Source organism: Polyodon spathula, chromosome 11 (genome assembly GCF_017654505.1).
Source record: "Polyodon spathula isolate WHYD16114869_AA chromosome 11, ASM1765450v1, whole genome shotgun sequence".
Classification (NCBI taxonomy): domain Eukaryota; kingdom Metazoa; phylum Chordata; class Actinopteri; order Acipenseriformes; family Polyodontidae; genus Polyodon; species Polyodon spathula.
Window position 1 is genome coordinate 8,693,999 of NC_054544.1, and position 26,971 is coordinate 8,720,969.

Here is a 26,971-nt window from a genome sequence, read left to right on the forward strand (position 1 = left end):
CCCTGATCTCAACATCATCGAGTCTGTCTGGGATTACATGAAGAGAGAGAAGCAACTGAGGCTGCCTAAATCCACAGAAGAACTGTGGTTAGTTCTCCAAGATGTTTGGGCCAACCTACCTGCCGAGTTCCTTCAAAAACTGTGTGCAAGTGTACCTAGAAGAATTGATGCTGTTTTGAAGGGAAAGGGTGGTCACACCAAATATTGATTTGATGTAGATTTTTCTTCTGTTCACTCACTTTGCATTTTGTTAATTGATAAATATAAACTATTTACATGTCTATTTTTGAAAGCATTCTTACTTTACAGCATTTTTCCACACCTGCCTAAAACTTTTGAACAGTACTGTATATGTGTGTGTGTATATATATATATATATATATATATATATATATATATATATATATATATATATATATATATATATATATATATATATATATATATATGGAGGGTCAACGTGTATCCTCAAAGTCTTGCACTGTACTCAAACTCAGTTGTCTCAAAGGAAAATACAGTGGCCTTGTGAAGATTTTAAGGCTGTCAGAAAACTCACTGCAACAATGACTGGCTCCCCACATTTGGAATTTAGAATTTTGAAATGTCAATTAAAGTTCCCTTGTTATTTCTCAGAAACATTGTCAGTGGTGTTTGTTTTACAAATCCTATTGATTGTGCTTCTTTAAAGCCTAAATACTCACAATAATTCCTTATTAGTATTATACGCAAAATGCTTGACCAGGTTTGATCTGTTGTTCTGGAAAACATTTCCTGCAGGGAATGTTTCTCTGTTTTGGATATGATAATTCAATAAATCCTGTCCTATTTGGGTTTATGTCCAGACTGGAGTCAGTGTTTTTTCAAACATCCACTTTTTTATAATAGTAATATAATTTATGTTAAATAAGGCTAGAAGGAGAATTGAAACAATGAAGAGAAGTTCAGAGGTCTCCCCCAGCTTGCTGCCAGACCAGTGAACCAAATTTCCCTCAACGGGAGACTGCAAGGCTGGAAAGAGAAAAAAAAAAGAAAAGAAATAAGCATGCAAGGAGGCATAGCCAGGCCCCTGAGCTTGGGAAGTCAGTTTTACTTGCCCCCAAAACAGGACCTGCTTCTCCCTGTTACTGATCCACCAATGGAAAGGAAACCTCTGGTGGTCCAGATGGAGAAATGGCCCCCTTTGGGCATACTATCAGGGAGAGAGAGAAGCAAATATAAGACTCTAAGGGTCTGTTCACACTGGGTGCATTTACAGGGTTTCATCTTCACTTGCTATGGTTCGGTACTTTTGGTGTAAAGTGTGAATAAAAAAGTCCATTTGGGAAATGAACCTAAAGAGGTGGTCTCGGTCCGTTTGGCAAACGGTGAACCAGAGTCTGGTTCACTTGCTAAACCGCAGTGTGAACAACTGCTGGACTCTGTCTTCTGACCTCTGTTTGCACACAGGTAATAAACTATACCAGGTAACCTCACTCAGAAGTAAACATTTCACGCTTAGTTTAGTTCATATTCTGAGGAAACAAGTAGAGCAAAAAACTAAAAATGTCTTTGGGAACTACATTAGGGTTACCAGACATCCTGTGAAGTCTGAGATTGTCACAGTTTCAGCCTTAATTAGTTGTCCCAGTCGGAAACAGTAACATTGTTAATCATCCTGGTTTTGCTATTGTATATACAGATGTTTTTTTTATTTAGTACAAAACTGCATCAGTGTGCTCTACAAGTTCATAGCAGAATAATGAATTAGGTTGTATTAGCACCATTCAAAAATAAATTAAACAATTATATATCTTATTTGTTTAATCATTTTGATTATGTATATACCATATGTTTAAGTGGTAATAGCTGATCTCTTTTTAAAATCTGGCTGATTGTACATTAACACGTGTTGACTAGATGACAATATAAAGAACAAAATGAGTTATGGTGTACATTAAATTAACCAAATGTTTAATTGTTTAACTATTATTGTTTTATTGTATAGCCTACTGTTTTTTGAACGGCAGTGAATTGAAGGGAAAAAAGTCCTAGTTTTTCACTGTGGAAATCTGGACAGTGGGAGAAACTGAAGCTCTGACAGAAATTTGGGCAGACACCAAATTCCAAACCCAACTGGACAAAACTAACAAAAATAGTAAAATATATTCAGTCTTTTCTTAAATTACTTTGTTTAATGCCGACCAATAGGTGAAAGCTGACCGGCTGGTTGCGTAAAAGGAAAGGATAGAAGGAGCAAGGTCAAGTAGTCTTGAGTTGAGGTGAGGAGATTGTGGCAGGGGCAAGTAAGGGTGTGCTGAGAGAACCAGACTTCTGAACCGTGGAACCTGTAGGTGAGTAAGCATCTGCAGCATTATTAGTGATACCAAAAATTGCAGATGATCATAAGGGTAGAGGAGGAGCGACCTTTATGCAGTGGATTAGTTGTCACAGAAGAATACAATTGATTTATTCTGCCATGAATATGGCCAATAGTAGTTTCTGGATTTCTCTAAATGTTATTACTTGTTATGACTTTATGAAGTTTAGTGGAGATATGCTTTTCATCTGCAGTGCATTTTAATATCAACTTATACAAGCTGACTTGGCCATGATAGCTGTAGCAGGCAGTCTCTGTCTGATTCTCGGCAGCCTGAGAGCATTGTGGCTCATTGATTTGATGTTTCCTACTTTTTCTTGCCATGCTCAACAAAATGTTTAATTCTACATGGTGAAGAAAAACTACAGTTAGAGTCCAATTTCGTACTCTAGCAAATTATTTTTGTAACTTAAGTCATTTGGACAACTTTCTGAGTCTGTCATTAATTCCCCCACATGCCAACTCACCCCCACAACTTATCAACATATTCTACCATTCAGAAAGCCCCCCCATCACTCAGAATTATTATTTTTTTTTTGCATTTTTCATTTTTCAACTCCTGATGAGGCCATACTGTAGTAACCCTGGATTTCCCAGGGAACTTAGCTTTTGTTATTTAACAGTTGTGTTTGACACTATGCAGACAAGTGAAACGTCTCCATTTGTACTGGGAAATAAAATGCTTTGGTGTTTTTTGTTTGCTTGTCAGTACCCAGGGTTTCAAGGGGTATGCCCCATAGTTTTCTTAAAATGACAGTCATTGCAAACCACATTTCAAAAAGAGCACAAATGCCTGCTCACTTTATTGTATAGTAGTACTGTACTGTGTCAATAAATTAAATATATTTTTATTATTTTAAAGCTGCATATTAACTAATTGCCAAACAGATCAATGTCTCAACTCTGACCTCAGTTGACATTTTTTTTACTCACCAGTCTTAACTCACAGAGAACATTGCACTACTTTTAATGCACCTTACTTGTAGAAAGCTCCTTATTTTCTTCTGTGGGCATCATGTGTGTTCTGTAAGTTCATGTTATGGCATCTAATAAACACTTACCTCAATGTAAAAACAGAGTTCTTGGACTGTGATTCAATAATACAGTCCCATGCATGATGGAATATTTTAATGGTTGTTCTTGTGACACCTTCTGTTTTTTCTTTCTCAGGTGAATTGTCTCCCTGCAAGGTGACAAATGGAGGTTGCGATGACCTTTGTATTTTGACTCCTGATGGAAGGGTGAACTGCAGTTGTAGGGGAGAACGAATACTCTTAGATGCTAATAGATGTGTGTGTAAGTCATCAAATACAGTAATCCAGTAATGTCACTCATGAAAGCTGTATTCCTTGGCTCCGTCCACGTTTTATTACCAAGTAAAACCAAAACTAATGAAACCTTTTAGAAGACCAGTGCTTTGATTATCTTTTCATTGAAATAAAACCACAAATAAGCCACAGCTATCCATGCCAAAGAGCAACTTGAAAAATGATTTATGAAGGAAAAAATATTAATAATTCTAAATTAACAGCAAAATACATGATGCAAAGTGCGCTTTGGAATTTTTGTGATAAAATGAAAGAAAGCAGATCCCTGTTTTTCAATCTGGCATGCGCCTTGGAGTGGGACGTTGCACACATATTTCTCAGGTGACCAGGTTACTTTCATCCTGTATATTTACAAAGTTGCTGTGGCAGAGGTTTCAGCTACCCTGAAGCTTGTTGGCAGTTACTTAAATACTCTAGTACAGAAAACAGTGAGCTGGTGTACCTGTCAAATTAAACAAATTTATTGACAGGAAGCAAAGCAACCCCATAATTGGAAAGAATGCTTTTTGCAATTCTCAGTCTCAATGTTATCAATGGCATTAAAGCTTACAGAGGGCCTCATGCACTAAACGGTGTTAAATGACCTGAAATACTGCGTGGTAAGAGAAACCCATACTGCGTGCAAAAAGGAAGGCGGTTCCGCTCTATTCACAAATATAATAACATGTACGAATAAGGCAAGCTAAAAGTTAATTTTCCAGTCATCATATCACACGAAATGCTGAATGCGTTACACACCCTTTATTTTAGTATATGGCCACTCCAAAGGACAGGTAGTCCAGCTCTCACTTTGTCAGAATGACAGCAACCAAGGAGGCAGCAGCCGGCACCAGCTACATCTTTAGTGGCTCTCCACAGGATGAGGGGAGGCAGCCCGGTGTTACGCAGATTTCTGTATCTCCATATAATTCTGTATCCCCTTAGATTTGATGCCTGCCTAGATCAAGATTGCTATACATAAGAACATAAGAACATAAGAAAGTTTACAAACGAGAGGAGGCCATTCGGCCCATCTTGCTCGTTTGGTTGTTAGTAGCTTATTGATCCCAAAATCTCATCAAGCAGCTTCTTGAAGGATCCCAGGGTGTCAGCTTCAACAACATTACTGGGGAGTTGATTCCAGACCCTTACAATTCTCTCTGTAAAAAAGTGCCTCCTATTTTCTGTTCTGAATGCCCCTTTGTCTAAACTCCATTTGTGACCCCTGGTCCTTGTTTCTTTTTTCAGGCTGAAAAAGTCCCTTGGGTTGACACTGTCAATACCTTTTAGAATTTTGAATGCTTGAATTAGGTCGCCACGTAGTCTTCTTTGTTCAAGACTGAACAAATTCAATTCTTTTAGCCTGTCTGCATATGACATGCCTTTTAAGCCCGGAATAATTCTGGTCGCTCTTCTTTGCACTCTTTCTAGAGCATCAATATCTTTTTTATAGCGAGGTGACCAGAACTGAACACAATATTCAAGATGAGGTCTTACTAGTGCATTGTACAGTTTTAACATTACTTCCCTTGATTTAATGAACATGAACGCTTGATGTTTCTGAAAAGTATTTACATGTAATAAAATAAAAATGTGTCTTATAAGAAGAATACAGTTTTATAAGGTTATTTTTAATCAAGGGTTTTGTTTATTGAACAACACAGGAGGCTGAGCGTACTGTAGAAAATCAGTGATGTTAAATGTGCCGTTTTATTTTGTTACAGAATTAGTTTTGTCTTGTTTTCAATATTTGTTGCAAACTGCAGCAGAACTCAGTGGCAGTGCCTGAGAACACAGCAGGACTCAGGCACAGAAATGTCACGCATCCCTGTCCAGCTTTGAAAAACTGCATCTGCACAGGCATGGAATCATGTCGGGGATACAGAATTCTGTGTAGCACCGGGAATGTCTTGCTTTGAGACGGTCAAAGTGGAGAAATAGAAAATAATTAACTGAAAACAAATATTTGTTTGTTCACCTTTATTCCCCTCTGGTTTGTTTTGAAGGTACTCTGGTACCGAAACGTTGGCTAAATATAAATGTTTCTTTTTTCTTTTTTTTTCTTTTAAGAAGCTTTAATCTTCCAGCTGTTTTTCCAGCGATTTCGACTTACTATACAGGCCAGTCACAATTTGTGTGGTACTCACTGCTGTCTTTTCCATGACAAAAATGCAAATGTTTTCAGGGCCGAAATAATTCAGTTTAATTCATGTGTTAAAAGAGCACAACTGTCTCTTGACCATTTCGGCAGTACAGTGTCATAATGGAAAAAATACAGTACATCATGAGATTCTGTACAGCACTGTCTATCCCTCCATTGCATCTTGCAATGAGAAAGAAACACATTTAAAATCCGAATAAAGGAAATTATTATGTAATACAGTTCAAGTGCAGTTATCTTTTGGTAAATTGCATTTTCAGAATCATATACGGTATTACAACACTGTATGTTAAAATATTGCCCTTAAGACACAAAACCAATGAAATACATCCTATGTAGCCTATATTTGACATTTTATTTGTAGTCTTCTGTGGAAAAAATTAAATACAGTACCTGAAAGCAGATATACGCGTTTATCTTGTTTCCCTCACAGCACTTCTTGTGGTCTGCTCTGTTTATATTGTGATTCAGACAGACACCGCCTGGTTTCAATAAGCGATAAACTTACAACGCTAAGACACTTAGGAAAGTTAGCAGCTTTAAGTAAATCTGGTTTTTGTATCAAGTCCCTCCCTCGCGGTATTAGGGGGAGAATTTGAATACATTTCCATGGATTACCTTTATTAACTGTATGTAAATGGGTCACACGTTGTATCTTTTTCTGCACGATTCGAATGCAAAGCCATTTGCCGCTGGTTAGTGAATGTAGCAGATGTACAAAGCATGCAGTAACAGGCTTACTGCGTGGTAAACTGGTTACCGCTGTTTAGTGCATGAGGCCCTGTCACAAAGACGGCTGCAGTGGGTGACGTCAGACCAGAAACCAGGAACCAAGATATAAGCAACAGAGAGGTGGAGTTTGGTGAAGCTGAGCAATTGGTTTCACTTAGTGTTTAATAATGAAACAGACAGAAAATAAAAGGTTGTAAAGACAAAACACACAGGACACGGCACTTTCGCCAAAATAAAGAGACAAACAAAACGGACTACACAGACAAAACATGGTGAGCTTGTATTTTAACTATTTTTACCTCCGTCTCCACACCCGTTCTCCACTCACTGAACACACAACCGCGACTGAGTGAAAGCATGCATGCAGCTTTTATGCAGCTGTACCGATGCTCGATTGCTAATCAATCATTCAGTTGGAGTCGCGCTGTAACTGCACGTGAATTAATAAAGTGCCATTCCCCGTACTCACATATTATTACATTTTACCTGCACGTGAAGTGCTGTGCAATCCTTGTGCCTAAATACAAATATACATTTTAAACACTCGTGTTACACAGACCCATCTATATCCCATGTACCAATGATTATAAACCAACATTAACACAGTACACATAACATACAACACAAAATACACACAGGAGCGGGGCAACATTGCCACAGGCCCTAAGACAGTTTTAAAGCCAGTCAAGTCAAGGACGGAATATTACAGATGACCTCATTTGAAATGTTGGTTTACATCCCAGACATATTTGCAAAGTCTGCTACATAAGCACAAAGCACCAAGCCTTTGTATAGCAAGAGGACATAGCGGAACAGAAAATGCTATCTGACTATGAACTATATGGGGAAAGTGCTAAAATAATGCTGTTTGTTCCATTTTTTTTTTCAGCTAAAAACTCCTCGTGCAGTATCCACACAGAGTTTGAATGTGCAAATGGGGAGTGCATTGACTACCAACTGACGTGTGATGGAATAGCTCATTGTAAAGACAAGTCAGATGAGAAAATGCAATATTGTGGTAAGAATGCAATCTCTGTGGGTGCTATTTGGGTATTATTGTTAGGCAGCATGCAGTTGAAAACCACAACAAGGTTAGAGCAACTATCTCTAGGGTCTTGCTTTGACCTATACACAGAACTGGAAACCTCTCCCTCGCCGTTTCTCCCTCTTTCTTTCTCTCCCTATGTGCCTTGAAAAGACATGTCTTCTCTGTTGCTCAGTTAATTTCTTTTTGATGTTCATTTTTGCCAGATAACAGGAACTGCAGGAAAGGTTTCAAACACTGTTACAATCAGCGCTGTGTTGCAAACAGTAGGTTTTGTGACGGGCTGGATGACTGTGGGGATAACTCAGATGAAGTGAACTGTAATAGTAAGTACTGCTACTTTCCCAACATATTTCATCAAAACGCTTTGGAGAAAAAAAAATAATAATATTGCTGATTTTTCAGAATTGATGATATTTAAATTCAGTCAAAGATGTTATACAGTACTAGCAAGAGAGACGCCCAGTACACTATATTAGCCCAGTAGATATAGCTATTTATATGACAAACATTTTAGTATTTATTTTTTTATTAGGGCGTGTATTTTAATAAAAAGTCAGATATGTGTTGCTTCTGCTGTGAGTTTGACTTCTCCCAAATCAAGCCTTTGGCTCGGTGACATGCTTCTGCGGCTATAGACCCTTTATCACATGTGTTTATCCAAACTGCACCATGTTATGTTTAGAAGGATTTGTGATCCCAATGAAAACGAATGGCAGTGAGACTCAATTTGTAATATAATGTACAATTGTACAGAGCAGCTGTCACAAACACAAAAAAGTGGATTTCAACTTTAAGGGCTACATTCAATAAACAGTTCTTTGGGAATATACAATTAAGTACATTCAAAATCTCTGAGTGAAACTGTAATAAATTGAAAGTGACAAATTCAAGCAATTCAAAAGCTTTTTAAATATCCTAATGGTAAAACACTCTCAGTTTGTTTCAGCTGTGCATTTTGATGCTTTGCCTCACTAATGCACTGTTCTATTATTCTTGTTTTCATTGTCGTTTTAGATTATAAGGGTTAATTTAGATCTTGACATCTTTTTGTGCAGCTGTGTGACAGCATGAGTTACTGCCATTGCAATGGATATAATGGCAAGAAAGCTGTTTAAGTGTTTTTAATTATATTTCTTAGATTCTACATGCAATTCATCAGAATTCCACTGTCAGGATGGGACCTGCATTGCAAACTCAGCTTGGTGCAACCAGATCATTGAGTGTACAGATGCTTCTGATGAAAAGAACTGCAGTAAGATATGTATAATCTTTTTCATATGCAAAACAACATTTGATTGTGAAAAATGTTTAGGCGAACTATGAAATGACTTTACAAGCTTTGTTATATAATTTTTATTGTATATAACTCATGCCAGTACAGTTCATCTCAGTGTTTTTCTGTAGTTTATTTTTTTTTAAAGATTATTATAATTAAAAACTGGAATGTTTCAAAGTGGCAGGGGCTTAAATACGAAATATTTTTTTAATTGTGCTCTTATAGCTTGACTTATACAAAAACTTGCCATATATCTGAACCTTTGTGGAAAATAAGTGCGATTCCAAACATATTTATGTGGGTTTACTTTGTCTTTTCTTAATTTGTGCAGTCCATGCATAAAATATATATATATATATATATATATATTTTTTTTTTTTTTTTTTAGATAACACAGAGTGCTTGGATTTTTACAAACTTGGGGTTAAAGCAACAGGTTTCATTAGTTGCAATTCCACTTCACTCTGCATTCTTCCAGCATGGATCTGCGATGGGTCAAATGATTGTGGCGATTATGCAGATGAAACAAACTGCCAGGGTGAATATTGTATATGTTGTTGTTGAATTTTACATCAATGCAAAAAGAGTGCAGGTAGTTTTGAAATGTGCATTGTTCTTTTAACTTCCAAAAAGATGCAGTCCTGACATAAATCATTCAAACCTCAAAATACATGAAATGAGAAGTTGTTATTTTATGGGCAATTACAAGCAGATCAAGCTTCATTTTAAAATTGAATATTCAAGTAGTGGTTGCAGGACAATTGCTTTCGTGCTGAAAGTAATCTGTATACGGTATGTACAATATGAATAAGGTCTGGATTACACTGAATTTAGATAATGTAAGTGCAAAATCAAACTTTTATGTCAAAAACTATATTAATTAATCACTGGAAATAGCACAAATGTAAATTGATCTTATATGTTTTATCTTGAAGCTTAGTCAACTTAAAATGATATACAAATTCATCATGGAGAAACCTAGATCTCTTCTCTTGACAGAAGTGGCTATAAAGCACCCATTTTGTCAAGTTATTTTTCTATGTATTCTTATTATTGGTCTATTAATTTTATGTATTTCCTTACTGTGCTTGATTGTAGTTTCCCATAGCCACCAGTGTGAAGATGGTTATTTTGCATGCCCCAGTGGAAATTGTATCTCAAGTGTTTGGTTGTGTGATGGACAAAGAGACTGTGAAGATGGAGCAGATGAATACCAGTGTGGTAAGCTCAGTTTATTTGTTTTAATTCTCTAAGAGACTTAAATACAAAGATACAATTGTTTATCAAAACTGTATCTAATGCTGACTATACATGAAGAAGAGCTATCAATCCACCCATCCATTAAATGCACATACAAAACACAGCTTTAATATCATCTCATAGCCAAAGTTTGGGCATAATAGTTAAACATGAATCTAATTTAAATCACAAGTTTCAGTACAGTTTGCTATAGTGGCTCTTGGGACAGCAGTAGAGCAAATGTGTCACTTAGAGGCCTGTTTGAATGCATATTTACAAATAATAGTCCATGCTGTTTTTGTCAATATATGAAAAATGACATTAGATTGTTTGCCTTTGTATCTCACTGTGATTAGTTTATAAATATTTATAGAACAGTATACAATAGAGCTAAACTGTTGAAATACCGTTTGGCTGACTTTACTGTAGTAACATTTCTATAGTTATTGTTTTGGTTTGCCTTTTTTGTTTCAAGCATCAATCTATGTTAAAACATTTCAGACATTTCTTTTCCTCATCATTCATTTTGTGTGTGTTTTTTTTTTGTTTTTCAATTCTACCTGTGTAGTGTTTTTGCTCAATATTAGGTCGGACACTCACAGATACAGTTTCACCAGCGTACATCTCTATACACAGGAAGTGTATTACTCAGATCTGCTTCCCAGCTATCAGAATCACACAAACCAAAATGGAAAGAAAGCCTTACACAAAGCTCATTATATTAAATGCTATAAACAACACATTCTAACAATTCAACACCTTGAATGAGCCCTGACTTTCTTAATGTTCTTTGTTATTGCTTAATCCTTACACTCCTGCATTCATAGTATTGATCAATTTTAAATATCAGCTTTACCTTTTGGCCTTTTGTTCTCTTGTTTCTTTCCCATCAGCAGTGTTGGTTCATAGACACACACTTCTTATTAAACTGATTAATATAGCAGCTGATATTGCTGTTATGGTGTTTTAAATGGCAAGCGCTACCCTAGTTACTACTGATGAGCAGTTCAGTATTGTAGACATGTTTGTATCAAATGGTGAACAGGAGTGACCACAGTTAAAACTTCACAAAGCCCACTGGACATTAGGAAGACACAGCACTGGAAAGTCACAAAGTAATTATGAATGTGACCTTTTAAAGTTATGAATAGAAAGCATTGATCATTTCAAGCAAGATCGTTCAATTATATTAGACTTTCACAGCGCAGTTTTTTTTTTTTAACACTTAAAAAAAAAAGAAAGCATTGTGTGAACCTTTCCATACTGTAAAGTTAATTATCATTTACAATAGGCTATTGCTATTGGGGGATAAAATTGGCAATGAATACAAATTGTAATAAAATGTCATACAGAAAATGTCAAATCTGATTATGCAATTCATTTGTCCCCTGTTGTCATAATACATCTGAATAGATATTTCTTCAGAATACAAAAATACTAGATGTGTGCTGTATATATTTTATTGCACTGTCCCTGTAAGGTTTTAAACTAAATATTTTCACAGAATAGAAAATGTTAGTATATAACGTATACTGTAAATGTATAATGCACAATGGAAAACATCACCATTATTATTCATTTGTGACATATTATTTAGTCGTTTGTCCTACAGTACAATTTGTAGTGCTTCTAAGAAAAAAAAAAAAAAACTTTCTACACACTGAAGAAAGTTGAACCATACATACTGTTACAAAATATATACCAAGGTCATTGGGCTGCTGTCTATCGAATCCCCTACCCTTCCTTTTCTATGGGATTATATTTAGAAACCAGTGGCAGGTCGAATATCCTGAAGCAGGATAAAGATGGGGGGTACTGTACATGCGTGTCATGCCAAAAGGGCACCCTCTGAGGGATAGAGCTGCTGTGGCTGCCAATTTCTAGCCTTGCTTGTGGCTAGGAGCCTCAAGGGATGACATTTCTCATATTCCCTGGGTGCCCCTTCTGATCAAAGAATTGCCTTGCTACAATGAGCACATAATCATCGAGAAGAAAGTGAAATTACCGACTAACTACATGTGAAAAAAGGACAACCCTTCCAAAAAATATGTTTGAGAAAGTGATGATATATGGTCTCCACCTCATGAGCAAAGCACATACTGACTGCCCTAGTTCTGATGGCCTTGTTGTGTACAGCCAGTGTGTTCAAGCTGTTTTGGATGATTCCCAGCTTCAGATTGTAATTGCTCTGTAGAACGACCGCTCGTACCAGAGTTCTCCTTGGCAGAACTTGTGTATGCTGCTACCTAGGCAGAGGAGGACTGTGTAATTCAGGATTGTTGTGCATCCAAAGGCAAACCATTCTTGGATTCTTTGGTTAAAGATAATTAAATAATTCTGTAAATCATATATGTCAAGTACTTCTGTTTGCTATATATTGTAGATATTGTAAGACAAACGTCATAGCAAAGATTTTAAAAAAATTATATCCATACTGTGCCACGTTGAAGAAGGTTCTCAGTTGCTTGCCTTACTTTGAGTTAGTCTTATTGTATCACTTCCAAGGTCAATCACCTAAGCAGTGTCTTCAGTCAAAGCACAACTTAGGTGAATAGCATCACCACTGGCATTAAAGTAAAGTTTGACTCTTCAGGTGAAATGATGAAGGCAGTGCATCACAAACATAAGGCTAGGCTATATATATATATATATATATATATATATATATATATATATATATATATATATAGATAGATAGATAGATAGATAGATAGATAGATAGATAGAATCCTTCTAGAGATCTATCTATCTATCTATCTCTCTAGGATCTCTCTCTCTCTCCACTCTCCTCTAAGACACATATATGTATATATTATATATATATATATATCAATATATATATATATATATATATATATATATATATATATGGCCGTCCCCCTATATTTAAGCGAAATGTTGAATTAAGCAAAGGTGTCGAGTTATCCACAAGTCAAGTTAACCAAGGCTGACATAAGTGCATATCAACATTAACGGTGTAATTTTCTGCTCTCTATGCCCGTGTGACCTCACCTTCATTCAATATTTAAACATTGCTTTTTGCTATTTTTTGCTGCAAGTTTGTTTCCAATTAAAACTAAAATAAAATATTGTAACAGAATGAGACCACAAATTACAAATGAACATTTGTATTTATGTTAGCTTTTAATGAAATTTAACTGTGCCACCAGAGAGCCAAACGCTATAATTGTGGCATACTGTCTTGAAGCATTATCTACACAGCCTAATAAGCATAAGGTCATAGTGGAATGCAATCATTTTTTCAATGAGGAACCTAAACAGAATAAATTTAGCGAATTGGATGATGCATTCAAAAATTAGCTTTATTCTTTTTTCCCAGACACTACCCGTGATACCCCCATCCCCTATTTTTTGTTTTGAAAACCGTACATATTCAAGGTCTGCTGTTTGATTGTCAGGTCACCTGCAGACCAAAATAAATTTAACAAAAATGATCTTTCACAAAACAAATGAGTTTGAATACATATAAAAGGGCCTTGGATTGTTCTTGAGTGGAAGTAGGAGAAAGGATGAATGTTGGCAGGTTATGTTTCTTAAAAGTAATCTTTGCATGGATAGTTCTTAATGATATGTTTTTGACTGTTTATAGATTCTTCCTGCTTGTGGAATCAGTTTGCTTGTTCCAAGAACAAGTGTATTGCTAAGCAGTGGGTCTGTGATGGGGAGGATGATTGTGGGAATGGGCTGGATGAAAGTGAAGAACTGTGTGGTAAGCAATGACTTTTTATGACATCTTTGCAAATTTATATTGATTAAATTGTATTAAATTGTTTGAACCAACTGCTAAATCACAAATGAGTCAGTTTATTACTCCCCTTACTGCATTACAATTATCAGTTTCCTTTACAGTTTAAACTGATGTTTTCCATTGCCATTTAAATACTACTGCTAGTACTAATAATAATAATAATAATAATAATAATAAATAATAATAATAATAATAATAATAATAATAATAATTCTCTTTTATTGATAACTTGAAATTACCTAATAATACAACAGAACATTCACCCAGTAACGGTTAAATCCTCCATAATTGTAAATAGTATAGTTTAAAAATAAATGTGGTTATTGAAATAAAACAAAGTTACAATATATATCAAGCAGAAAGACAAGATCATTAGATGTGACTGTACTGTAGCTGGATACCTAATAACTCATGATTTTATACAGTATGATCCATAAGCCTTACCCAGTAGTTAGTGTTAATAGGGGCGAGCAACATTTTAATCACCTGATTCGTTCTTTAAGGATTTTTTGTCTTTCTGTATACAGGTGTGCTACAATACTATTTAAAAAGGGTTACAAATATGACACACCTGTTTTTACATTCATATTGATAAATATAACATTATATTACATTTGCCAATACAGCACCATATTTATAGAAAGCTGGCACTATTTTTCTCTTGCATGATGATTTGAATTGCGGGATCCTTTTACTTTTACCAGGTTCCGTAACCTGTGCCACAGGCATGTTTAGCTGCCCTGGTTCTCATGCCTGTGTCCCTCAACGCTGGCTGTGTGATGGAGAGAGGGACTGCCCTAATGGAAGTGATGAGCTCTCTGCAGCTGGCTGTGGTAACTATCAGTGCTTTCATTTAATTTGCAAAAAGGAAAATGTAAGTAACATATGATTAATTAATCTACTACATTCACTGCTAGTGGTTTTATTTGTGTAGTTTTTTTGATGATTTCAGACAGATGGAGTTTTAAAAAAAATGTAAGTCAAAAGGATGCAGAAAAAAAGTAAATTACCAGTAAATGTATTGCAGCAAATCCAGTATGTCTGAGAATAACTGCCGTTATAAAGGGCTACCATCGTAAAATCATAGCAAAGTGTAATAGGGAGTAGTGAAAGTGTGATACAGTACAGGTAAGCATTGTAAAGAATAGCGAGGTATGGTAATGTATATTATTAAACATTAGTGGAAACTATGGTAAATGCATTGTATAACAATGGGAAAAAGATGATAAAACTGCACAAATAGTGTGCAAAAGTACTGTGGTAAAGCTACTGCTGTACACCACAAAAAATGTCTCAAACTAAGGTAGGATATAGCACTGTTTCATTTATATATCATGTAACCATGTAATAAGCCTTGTTCCATGTTAGATACTGGGGCGGAGCTCTTAACAATGAGCTCATCAGGGCTCCAAATGAAATGAAGAACAATTCACACACACACACACACACACACACACACACACACACACACACACACACACACACACATACAAACATACATCCAGAAGCATAGAGTCAACATGATTTGCTTGTGCATTTTGTCCTAAATTTAATATTTGCTTTTGCTCCTTTAAACGATATACATACTCAAGAAAATATGCAAACATGTGATTTGCTTTTTAGTTTAGTCAGAGCTTTACTCATGGAGATTTACTCAAGCTTTGTCAAGTTACCAAGCTTTGAAAATCAGGCCCCAAACGTGCTTCTGTCAATAAACAAGTCCCATTAAAATACATGCATTCTGTCTTCCAAGTGTCTTTTACAATCAGATCCAATACTGTAGTCTATTGAGGCATTATATATATATATATATATATATATATATATATATATATATATATATATATATATATATATATATATATATACACAGTATATCAGATAAATCAGATCCAAAACATGTCTCATTATGGTGTGTAAAGCATACTCGAATCTTTTTAAAATGTATTTTTTCTTTAGCCTCAAACACCACTTGTGATGAAAATGCCTTTTTATGTCACAACAAAGCCTGCATTCCAAAACAATATGTATGTGACCATGATAATGACTGTGAAGATGGATCTGATGAGTCTCCAGAATGTGGTATTTTTTCTTTTTTATTCCTTTCTTATTCCTTATTCCATCACATTTGTTTATATTTCCTGATGTAAAAAACAAATATAAATCTAATCCAGTGAAGGGTATAACAATCAATCAATGTAAGTGACAAACATGACAGTTTAGATAAAGTAGAATTTTTAGAATATGTGGCTTTTTATAGTAGGTGAGCATGGTGGAATTCATTAGTGCTCAGGGTCCATAACCTGTTCAATCAAACCTTCACACATAGATTACACATCCCAGACTCAACACAACATAATGTGTTCTTCTGTTAATATTCTACAAGCACTGTATTTGTGGATTGAATCTACACCTAGGTTTTTCTTAAATACAATAGAAGATCTTTACATAAATTCTCATTTCTATTAAACTGTCTATTTGTTTTTCTTTCTTGTATCTTGTACACATGTTGATTCTAAGTTATTCTACAAATAGGGTATAAGATACAGCCTTTTAGTGTTGTTTATCTCCTACTTGGTATCCAATGTCACTTGCATATTGATGAATAAAAATGACTTTTTATTAGGAAGCCCAAGTTTATTAATAGTACCATAATGACAGCTCCTTTGCAATCAACTATCATCTTTATTATGTCAATGTTTTTCTCTTCTATTTCTTTTTTTCTTGAGACCCTAATAGCTTTGTGCAATGTCAATTGTTTCCTGTAAATATAGTTTGCACAGGTAAAGAACACCTTTTTGTTACTTGTCTGAGAAGAATAGGCACCAAAGGAACAATTACAAAAGACACATCAAAATATTCCAGTGCCAAAAAATATATTTTTATTTGCATATTCTTTGAGTCAAACAGATTGTAGCAGGTGTTTTGGACCATGAAAATATTTCATGAGCATCACAGCTCATCCTTGAAATCTTTGTGTGTGATGCTTTTGTTATTGCATAAGTGAGAAAGGCGTTAAAGACAATAGAAATTGAGGGAGGCTGCAAGGTATTTCTTTGTTACAATATCCCTATTATTTGAATTAATTCTGAATTTCTCTTTGACTGTATCTTTAGTATATCGTGCTTGTGGTCCCGGAGAGTTTCGCTGTGCGGATGGAAGATGTCTGTTGAAGGCACAGTGGGAATGTGATGGAGATTCAGATTGCCCTGACCATTCTGATGAAGCTCCTCTAAACCCAAAGTGTTCAGCTGCAGGCAAGTCTTTCTTTTTATTTGTAAGAACGGGAGTATACAGAATGTTCTCAAAATCCCAGCCCAGGTCTAATGTAATGCCATAATACTCAGGGCTGGCATAACCATATAGGCAGAACGGGCGGCCGCCTAGGGCGGCAAATTGAAGGGGGCGGCAAAAACGGTACATAATTACATTTTATTTCACATTTCTTTAATCGTAAAATGTTCAACATCTTAGATCACTGTTTCTTGTTCTACAAAACACATTGCTGATGTTACAGAACCATATCTTGAGCAGTGATGTAGTCCTAAATCTATAAGTATGAGATTGCTGGGGGAGCAGGGTGATCATGCTGGTGCGATCATGCTTGTTGAGCCTGTTGCTAAGAAAATGATGCATTGGAGTTCCTTGCATATTCAAATGGGGTGGGGCATTATTGGATTTCATTTAATTACCCTTACAGTGATTCTTATAAAAGGAAACTGTAGGATAGTTGAAACGCTTTACCAATTTATATGTCTCTGATATTCTCAGATGACTGGCTTGGAAATTGTTACATTTGTAGCTTTTGACAACAAATTTCACTAAGTCAGCTCTTATAGTCACTAGATTTGGTGAAAAATTTGCTAAATTGGCAACTCTGCTTGAACGTGCAAAAAAAAAAAAAAAAGATTTACCCACGGCTTATTAATCCCTTGACACAACAAAGAAAAGAGATCACTTCATCGGTGCCCAAGCACTGAAATTAAAGTGATTGTTGCTATTTAAGCATGTTCATAACACCTCGGTAAAGATTCTTTGATTATTTATAAGGTTAATTCTTAAGTCAAGGAGCTGCCTATAAAAAAAAGTACCAGAGGATTTGCTGTGCACGATTATATGATTACAAACCTGCACGATAGACACCATTTTTATAGTTGTTAAGGAACGCAATACAGTACTGTACAAATAATGTACAATGAAAATACGATGTGTTTGAAGTAACCTGCATATCCTGTATCAATTTTTATTTATAACTAAGATCGTACATGATGGTACAATACATTGATCATAAATATTGTCATTGTAGAGTTGACAGTAGATGTCACTACCTTTTGTAACCATAGTGATGATTGTATGTAGTTGTATATAATTTTGTGAAGAAACTATAAAAAAGTTCATAAAATAATAATAATCTGGTATAAACATATTTTTGTTTATGCCCTGACATATATATATATATATATACTGTTATTTTATATAAGTTGTTTTATTTTCACGTCGTTTAATTAAAAGCAGCAAATTTGGAATGTTGTTTCATTTCCAACAAGTATTTCATGATATATATATATATATATATATACACACACACACACACACACACACACACACACACACACACACACACACACACACATTTTTTAAAAAAGAGTGAAAAGGGAGGGCGGCGAAAGTCCTTGTAACATAACATCATTTAGAAACCTAATAATCAAGAAGAAGTACTCCCTGGGTCCAAAATGGCTCCCTTGTAAAGGCATGACCATGTTATTTGCAAGACAGTACATACAATCATACATACATACGTACGTACATACAGACATACAATCATGGGATCGCAGGTTTGTGTCTTGGCTGTACCATGTTGCCAATTTTTGCTGGGGATTCCAAGTGCTCTGGTTGGTTATGTAGGGAAAGTCAGCAAGGACAATCTCTTCTCACCTAGCTACACTGAACCATAGCTTGCAGAGAATATAAGAGAATGTAATTGGACATTCTAAAATTGGGGAGAAAACAAGCTCCCAGTTGGAATACTAGATACAGTCAATGTGTCATGCATGCTTGGCTGAAATAGCCAAGGGAGATATCCCCTTATAACACTAATGTATTGTTTTGTTTCCTGATTCTTTCTGGAGAAACAATTTACTGGGACATGTTAACACTGGCTTAGTTCAGCCCCAAATGCAGTGTCTGTGTCAAAGAAGTATTAGCTTTTTATAACATTGTACATTTAATCCATTACTTTTGATCATCACAAATTGTACAGACCCTTACATCTGAATGTCACTATTTAGATTATAAGTTGCTCATGTGTTTATCTTTTCTTTCCTGACATTTGTTTCTTTTTTATTTTTGCAGAAAGTTTGTGCAATGGTTCATTTTTCATGTGCGCAAATGGCCGGTGCATTTCTGTGGGGGGTCTTTGCAATAAAGAAGATGACTGTGGGGATGGCTCTGATGAAAGGAACTGCAATGTGAATGAGTGTTTGAACCGGAGAATCAGTGGCTGTTCTCAGGAATGTCAGGATCTTCCAGTTGGATACAAGGTTTGTTAAAATGTCTTCATTTCTTAGTGCAATTAGAAGTAATGTAAACAATGGGGCAATTTTATCCAGGGGATCAAAAAACAGTGGTGATAATTACCTGCATTCCCATCTATAAATACATACTGCAAGCAGGGAAAGAGGCGTAAGATATAAAGAATATCCTAAAAAATAGAATATAAAGGCTACAACCCCTTGAACTATTTTTTCACACTTTGTTGTGTCAGTGCCTCAGAGTTTCATGCATTTAAATGATGATTTTTTTTTCCACTTATCTACATACCATATTCCACGCTGTTAAGGGGAAAAAAGTTTTTAGAGAAAAAAATTATATATTAAAAATACAAAACTGAAAGATTATAATTGGATAAGTCTCCACCCCCCTGAGTTAATACTTGGTGGAAGCACCTTTAGCAGCAATTACAGCTGTGAGTCTGTTGGGATAGGTCTCTACCAACTTTGCACACCTAGATTTGACAATATTTGACCATTCTTCTTTACAAAACTGTTCAAGCTCTGTCAAATTCCTTGGGAGCGTTGATGGACAGCAATCTTTAAGTCATGCCACAAATTTTCGATTGGATTTAGGTTGGGGCTCTGACTGGGCTACTCAAGAACATTTACCTTTTTGTTCCTTAGCCACTCCAGTGTAGCTTTGGCTGTGTGCTTTGGGTTGTTGTCATGCTGAAAGCTGAACTTCCGTCCCATTTTCAGCGTTTTTGCAGAGGGCAGCAAGTTTTCCTCAAGGACTTCTCTGTACTTTGCTCCATTCATTTTCCCTTCTATCCTGACAAGTGCCCCAGTCCCTGCCGATGAGAAACATTCCCATAACATGATGCTGCCACCACCATGCTTTACAGTAGGGATGGTGTTCTTTGGCTGATGCGCTGTGTTGGGTTTGCGCCAAACCTAACGCTTTGCATTTAGGCCAAAAAGTTCAATTTTAGTTTCGTCAGACCACAAAACTTTTTGCCACATAGCTATATAATCTATATAATCGGCTATATAAAGTGTTTTTCCGCATACTTCAAACGGTATTCAAGGTGGGCTTTCTTGAGTAATGCCTTCCTTCTTTCCACCATACCATACAGGCCAGATTTGTGGAGTGTTTAGGATATTCTTGTCACATGCACACTTTGACCAGTCTTGACCATAAAAGCCTGTAGCTCTTATAAAGTTGGCATCAGCATCTTGGTAACCTCTCTGATCAGTCTCCTTCGGTCATCCAGTTTGGAGGGATGGCTTGATCTAGGCAGGGTCTTGGTGGTGCCATACACCTTCCACTTCTTAATAATTGTCTTGACCATGCTCCAAGGGATATTCAAGGCCTTTGATATTTTTTTATACCCCTCCCCTGATCTGTGCCTTTCAACAAGTTTGTCCCGGAGTTCTTTTGAAAGCACTTTGGTGCTCATGGTTGAGTCTTTGCTTTGAAATCGACTACCTAGCAGAGGGAACCTACAGGAACCGCTGAATTTGTCCTGAAATCATGTGAATCACTACAATTTAACACAGGTGGAGGCCACTTAACTTGGTGTGCGATTTTGAAGGCGATAGGTTACACCTGAGTTAATTTAGGATTGCTATTACAATGGGGGTGGACACTTATCCAACCAAGCTATTTTAGTTTTTATTTTTAATTAATTTTCTACATATTTCTAGTATACTTTCTGTAGGCACTGTGTGTGTGTGTGTGTGTGTGTGTGTGTGTGTGTGTGTGTGTGTGTGTGTGTGTGTATATATATATATATATATATATATATATATATATATATATATATATATATATATAATACAAATAAAATACAAATAATAACCTTTATGTATTTATTTGTTTAGTGTAAATGTTGGCCAGGATTCCAACTGAAGGATGATGGAAAAACATGCGTTGACATTGATGAATGTTCATCTGGCTTCCCCTGCAGCCAGCAGTGCATCAATATTTATGGATCATACAAGTGCTTGTGTGAAGAAGGATATGAAGCACGAGCTAATAATCCTAATAGCTGCAAGTCTCTCTCAGGTATTACTTTGTATTACAATTTGTTATTTTATACTTATTTTGATAACGTGGTGTCCTGTTCACATAGTTACAATGCATGAGGTAATGTTTTCATGAACTTAACACAAGTAAGACATTTCATGAAACTTTTCTTTTTTTTTTTTTTTATTGATTAAAAAATAACTTTGTGAATAGTGCCATAAATTTTAATTTGTGATTATGATTACAGTTCCAAAGATAGGATGAAAAAAATCTGCTTCAGACAAGATTATTTCCTTAGCAGCTTTTTAACAGCACAGTATGTGTATTTTAATGGTTGCCTGTATCATAATTATTATTTTTTTCAGGCGAAGAGCCTTTCCTTATACTTGCTGATCATCATGAAATTAGGAAAATAAGTATTGATGGATCCAATTACATTCTGCTGAAACAGGTACACTGAAGTTTTTTTTTTTTTTTTTTTTTTTTTCTTTTTTTTCCAAAACTACATCCCAAAGTAAAATGTAACTGCAAATCTTACAGCCTAGTAAATAAAGCTGCTGAATGACACATTCTGACAATTCCTTCTTAATTTTAAAACCTGGTTAACGCATTTCATAAAGGTGTAATATAGTAGAATGATTGTTTAAAAAAAAAAAAAAAATCCTAGATTAGGTTTATTTTCATGAGAAAGGTAATATTGCAGATGTTATTAAGACTTCATCAATATCAGATTAGAATGACAGCTTATCCCATGTGTAGCTATTGTTAACTTTGACATCTATGTAAATCTCATTGTAATATATTCAAACTATGGCAGAATTTGACAGTTTGTTTGTCACTAAATTGTGGTGTTTTACGCTGATAACCCAAAGATACAACCATCAACCATCAGTCAATGTGTTGATATCATAAAAAAAAAAATTTAAAAAGCGTGTATAAGGAAATTTCAAGCTATCTATACCAGTATTAATTTTCATGTGCACATTATTAGGAGTAAGCTTCATGAAACAAAATGTGTTTAAGATTTGAACCAAGAGAATGTTTACTGATAATACATTCAAACTGGATGTAGGCTCAAGCAGTTTAGAACTAGGAATGAAATAATTTGTACTCATGTTTTCTTTTTTAACTAATCAGAATATCTCTTATTTTAATTAGCATTGAGACATTGTATTGGTTTTAACTCTTGGTCAAAACACAAACATGCTGTGTTTTATCATTTAATGCACATACAGAGATGCCACAATGCATTTATATATTGCAATCTGCAATGTCCCTAGCATGCAGTCAGTTCCCTCTTCATTGTAACATTTCAGTTTACTACCTTTAACCCTTTAAGGACCGTGATCATGTAAACATGATCAAAAACACACTGTTTCTTTGACTTACTCACCATGCCTTGCAGTACAGCTTGTTAACGCATATCATTGGATAGGGGAGGGATTGAATTTAACTGCCTGCTTGTTTTTTTTTTTTGGTTTTTTTTCTGTGTGATGTCACTGAGACAGGCATTTCATTTTAAAGGTCGGAGACATTTTCAGCAGCTCACAAAAACAAAACATGAAACAAGAACTTGTTTACAGCTAAGTAAGAAACACCTGATGTATTTGACTTACATTTATATTAGAACATTTATTCTGTCTCATATGTATGTTTTTACATCATGTATAAATATCAAGAAACAAGTGGATATAAGCAGATAATATTAAATGAACAAAATTTATCAGGTACATTGTATTCCTTATTACTGGTAATGATGAAGAAATATTATTATACATATTTATTTTGTGAAAATAATCAAGAGTAGTGTCCATTATTGCTTATAAAGACCCTGAGAATAAACGTGTACGATGTCACTGCAATCACTCATGTGAAACAATGTCTTGTAATTTGCCCAAACATCAATATTTTCAACAGAACTTTCAGGAAGTATTGCAAGATCCCTCGGGTCATGATGTTTTTTTTTTTTTTTTTTTTTATATACATGTATCTCTAAGCAGGTTACATAATGCAAAAAAAAAAAAAAAAAAACTTAATGTTTATATATATATATATATAATAGTGTAAACAAAAAAGCAAAATGTTAGTATGGTTTCTGAAGTACTTTATAATGTTCCCCAGAGTGTCATCTACAGCCAAAAAAAAAAACCTGATCATGGAAGAGCATCCCACTGAAAAACACTTGGTCCTTGAAGGGTTAAAACAAAAACCTGGGTGTTTTATTTAAACCAACATGAATCTAAATCAGCACCAGTGGTCAGATTCTTGCCTGTCATTTTCTGAATTTTGTTCTAAACATGTGAAATGCTGCTGGTCAATGAGTCATTCGAAGCTGCCTCTGAGAACAGAGTTAATGTTCTTCCTCCTGCCTGAGCTTTTCTAATTAAAAAAAAAGTTATGCAATTATGCCTTTCTACTCTCTTGGGTATTGAAAGACTCTTTTTTTTTTATCAATGTCACTGCAATGAATGCATATAATGCTGTAGCATAATTTTATATGTCCTGTAATAAAACATTATTAAAATAACTAATTAGGTAAAACTTTGTAATTACTGTAGGTTAATGTAAAATGAAACATTTTAAATAACACTTTAAATGCTTCCTCACATGCTTATATCTTATGCACATAATTGGGCAATGCTAATGCAAACATGTGATTTGGATTGGAGATATTGCTTTATATAGTATTTGTATTAAATGACTAAACCAATCCTACTGCACTTAACATGGTTATCCATTTAAATTAGCATTTTTGTAAGAATGACATTCCATTGTATTGTTATTATTTATTTATAATTTCATGTTCTGCCCGTTTTCTATTTGGACTTGTATGTGTGTGTGTGTGTGTGTGTGTGTGTGTGTGTGTGTGTGTGTGTGTGTGTGTGTGTGTGTGTGTGTGTGTGTGTGTGTTTGTGTGTATTTATATACACACAGTATTTATTTATTTATTATTTTTTTAATGCAGTAATTGCAGTACTTGGTAATTAGGTTGAATACACAACATGGTTTAACCAGACTTCTGAAACAGACAATCATTTTGGGAAACAAGGCCCTGATTCTGGTAAAATCAGATTAATCTTTACCTAAGTAGTAGTGATTGTATTCACTAAAACAATTATGTCATTGGTTTGTACTAACAGGAGCAATAACACAAACAATCTAACAGGTTTCTGTTGTAAAAATTCCCTTTTTGTTCATGATTCTCTCAAACAGGTCAAAAAGAAAAGTGCTTGGGGCAAGAAAGTCTCAGTTTAAATACATGTGATAGGTTTAGGTATGTCTTGCTTCACATCCTACCCTGTCAGACCTGCAATATTACAAGGTGCCACTGTGCTCTGCATGCTTATTCAAGAGTAAAAACCCAAAGGATCTTTAACATCTGTCTCAGATGTTCAGTAGACAAAGATGTAAGGCTTAGTTTCATAGGCTGACTGCTTCCTCAGCATATTGCCAGTGGTGAACTTTATAAATATTTATTAGACTTCCCAATTTTGGCCATTAAGGCACACATAAACTAGAATAGATGGGGCACAGCTGAAAGGATTCATGCTGTCAAGCAGCATTCATCCATTGACCAATGTGCAGGTACAATTGGCTGCATTCTGCAATGTTGCTAGCTGAAACACATCCCCTTTCCCTGTAAATTTACAGTCTGCAACAGTAAGAGCATGTCACATCCAACCCCGTTAACCCTTTCAGTCCCAAACTATTTTTGTTGAGCTGAATAACATGAAATTAAGTTTTACAATTAAAATATGAGTTCCTTTATTAAGTGTACATGAGAACAGGACTATGAAATCCCTTCAGTATTTTAATAACTTGTTAAGATAAGGCGAGACCTTGAGGTCCCACCAGGACTGAATAGGTTAAAGAGGACAACATACCATGTATCTTTGGATACTTAGATTAAGGTCTGTAAATAAATAAAAAGGTGCTTCCACAACAATTATAATGCTATTTGTATGTCAATATAGCCTAATTTATATCATAAATAAAACGGCAAACAGATTAATTGAGAAAAAAAAATAATTTAGTAAAAAATACAAATGTTGTAATAAAGAAAACATTCTAAAATGTTTACTATATTCTAAAATGTTTACATTTTTAAATGCTATGTTTACTATTTTAAAAAGATTACACAATGTGCCTGGTCTTTGGAGACCTTACCTTGAATTCTGCAGTGACAGGTTCAGAAGATTGTAATCTAATTTGTGATGCAAGGCAGTTTGAGAAAAGAGGGTATTTCTCTTTTGAGATTAAAATAAATACCCACACTCCAGCTACAACTCCAGCAAGGTACAGTTAGTTAATTATATTGTATTCTCGAGTACACTAATCTCTCTGATGATCACCATTTTGTAAACTGGTCATGACCCAGATAGTTTCTAAAAGAACAAAAGAACAACATTTGTTTGATTTTTTTTTTTTTTTTTTTTTTTTACTTTTTCCAGGCACTCAATAGTGTTATTGCAATAGACTTTGACTACAAAAAGGAATTTGTTTATTGGATTGACTCCAGCAGACCAAACGGAAGAAGAATAAATAGAATGCGTCTGAATGGAAGCGATCTTAAGGTACAATACAAGTCTACAAATGCCTTAGATGTCTGTACCATGCTAAAGTAATATGTTTACACATTGTTCAGAGCTTCAAGGACAGATAGTACAGTGAAGCCTCTTTGGCATCAACTCCTTTGTCCTAATGTAAGGTTCAATTCATTGTCAAACATTAGATATGGAATGGAATATCGTAATGTAATTGACATTTAAAAGAAACAATTTTCTTACAAGGATTTATCTAAACCTGTCCTGTAAAAAGTACTGCACCCACAGCGTGATGTACAAAAGCTTTTTAACTACAACATTTTGATACTGGCAATATAATATTATTATATTACTATTCTACTTACTAGAGCATTCCATTTTGTATTGCTGTAGTCGATTTTTTCCACCTTTATACACAGGAAGGTTTTTATTTTTCCATTTCCCTTGTTGTATTCACATTACTGACTCAAGACCTAACTGCCATGTTTGTGTCAGTAATTTAACAATGGCTCATTGGCTCATTTCAAATTCAAGCTTCCCTTTCAGATATATTGCACAGTAATCATAACTGAAAAATGATTGTGACTGGTAACAGAAGGAACAGATAAGCCAGTATCTCCTTAAACCATATAGATGCATACTACTAGTTCTTCTGCTTTTAGCTGTTACAAGCAATGGAAGTGGCCTACCCAAACCCTTGACCTATGTTATATAGACTGTTATGTAGTTATTAACATAATATTTTATTTAACATGTATTGAAATGCTTTGGCAACACTGGATCACTCCTGTCATGCTGAAATGACAGGAGAAATGTGTGCTTTAAGGATAAAACTGAGAAGTGTTTTAAATTTAAATACACATTGAGTGGACAACTTTATTATTTATTTGACTATTTTCAAAGGAATTGTTTATATGTGTACTTTTGCAACTTCAAACAACTTGCCAATTGAATCATCTTTGTTAATATGACTAGAAGGTTACTGTCATTTGCATGCATACATATACATCGTGTATCA

The 26,971-nt window shown here is 35.0% G+C and overlaps 1 protein-coding gene across 1 annotated transcript in view; it reads left to right on the forward strand.

Annotated features, from left to right (window-relative positions):
- Positions 1 to 26,971, forward strand: part of lrp1bb (low density lipoprotein receptor-related protein 1Bb) — a 348,887-nt gene that overhangs the window by 268,534 nt on the left and 53,382 nt on the right. The window contains exons 44-57 of the mRNA XM_041264893.1: positions 3,527 to 3,652; positions 7,446 to 7,574; positions 7,808 to 7,927; positions 8,743 to 8,856; positions 9,269 to 9,418; positions 9,979 to 10,101; positions 13,730 to 13,849; positions 14,593 to 14,721; positions 15,848 to 15,970; positions 17,005 to 17,145; positions 19,241 to 19,428; positions 21,265 to 21,448; positions 21,775 to 21,860; positions 25,861 to 25,983. Coding sequence (XP_041120827.1) covers positions 3,527 to 3,652; positions 7,446 to 7,574; positions 7,808 to 7,927; positions 8,743 to 8,856; positions 9,269 to 9,418; positions 9,979 to 10,101; positions 13,730 to 13,849; positions 14,593 to 14,721; positions 15,848 to 15,970; positions 17,005 to 17,145; positions 19,241 to 19,428; positions 21,265 to 21,448; positions 21,775 to 21,860; positions 25,861 to 25,983 — 1,856 coding nt within the window. The remainder of the gene's footprint in view (positions 1 to 3,526; positions 3,653 to 7,445; positions 7,575 to 7,807; positions 7,928 to 8,742; positions 8,857 to 9,268; positions 9,419 to 9,978; positions 10,102 to 13,729; positions 13,850 to 14,592; positions 14,722 to 15,847; positions 15,971 to 17,004; positions 17,146 to 19,240; positions 19,429 to 21,264; positions 21,449 to 21,774; positions 21,861 to 25,860; positions 25,984 to 26,971) is intronic.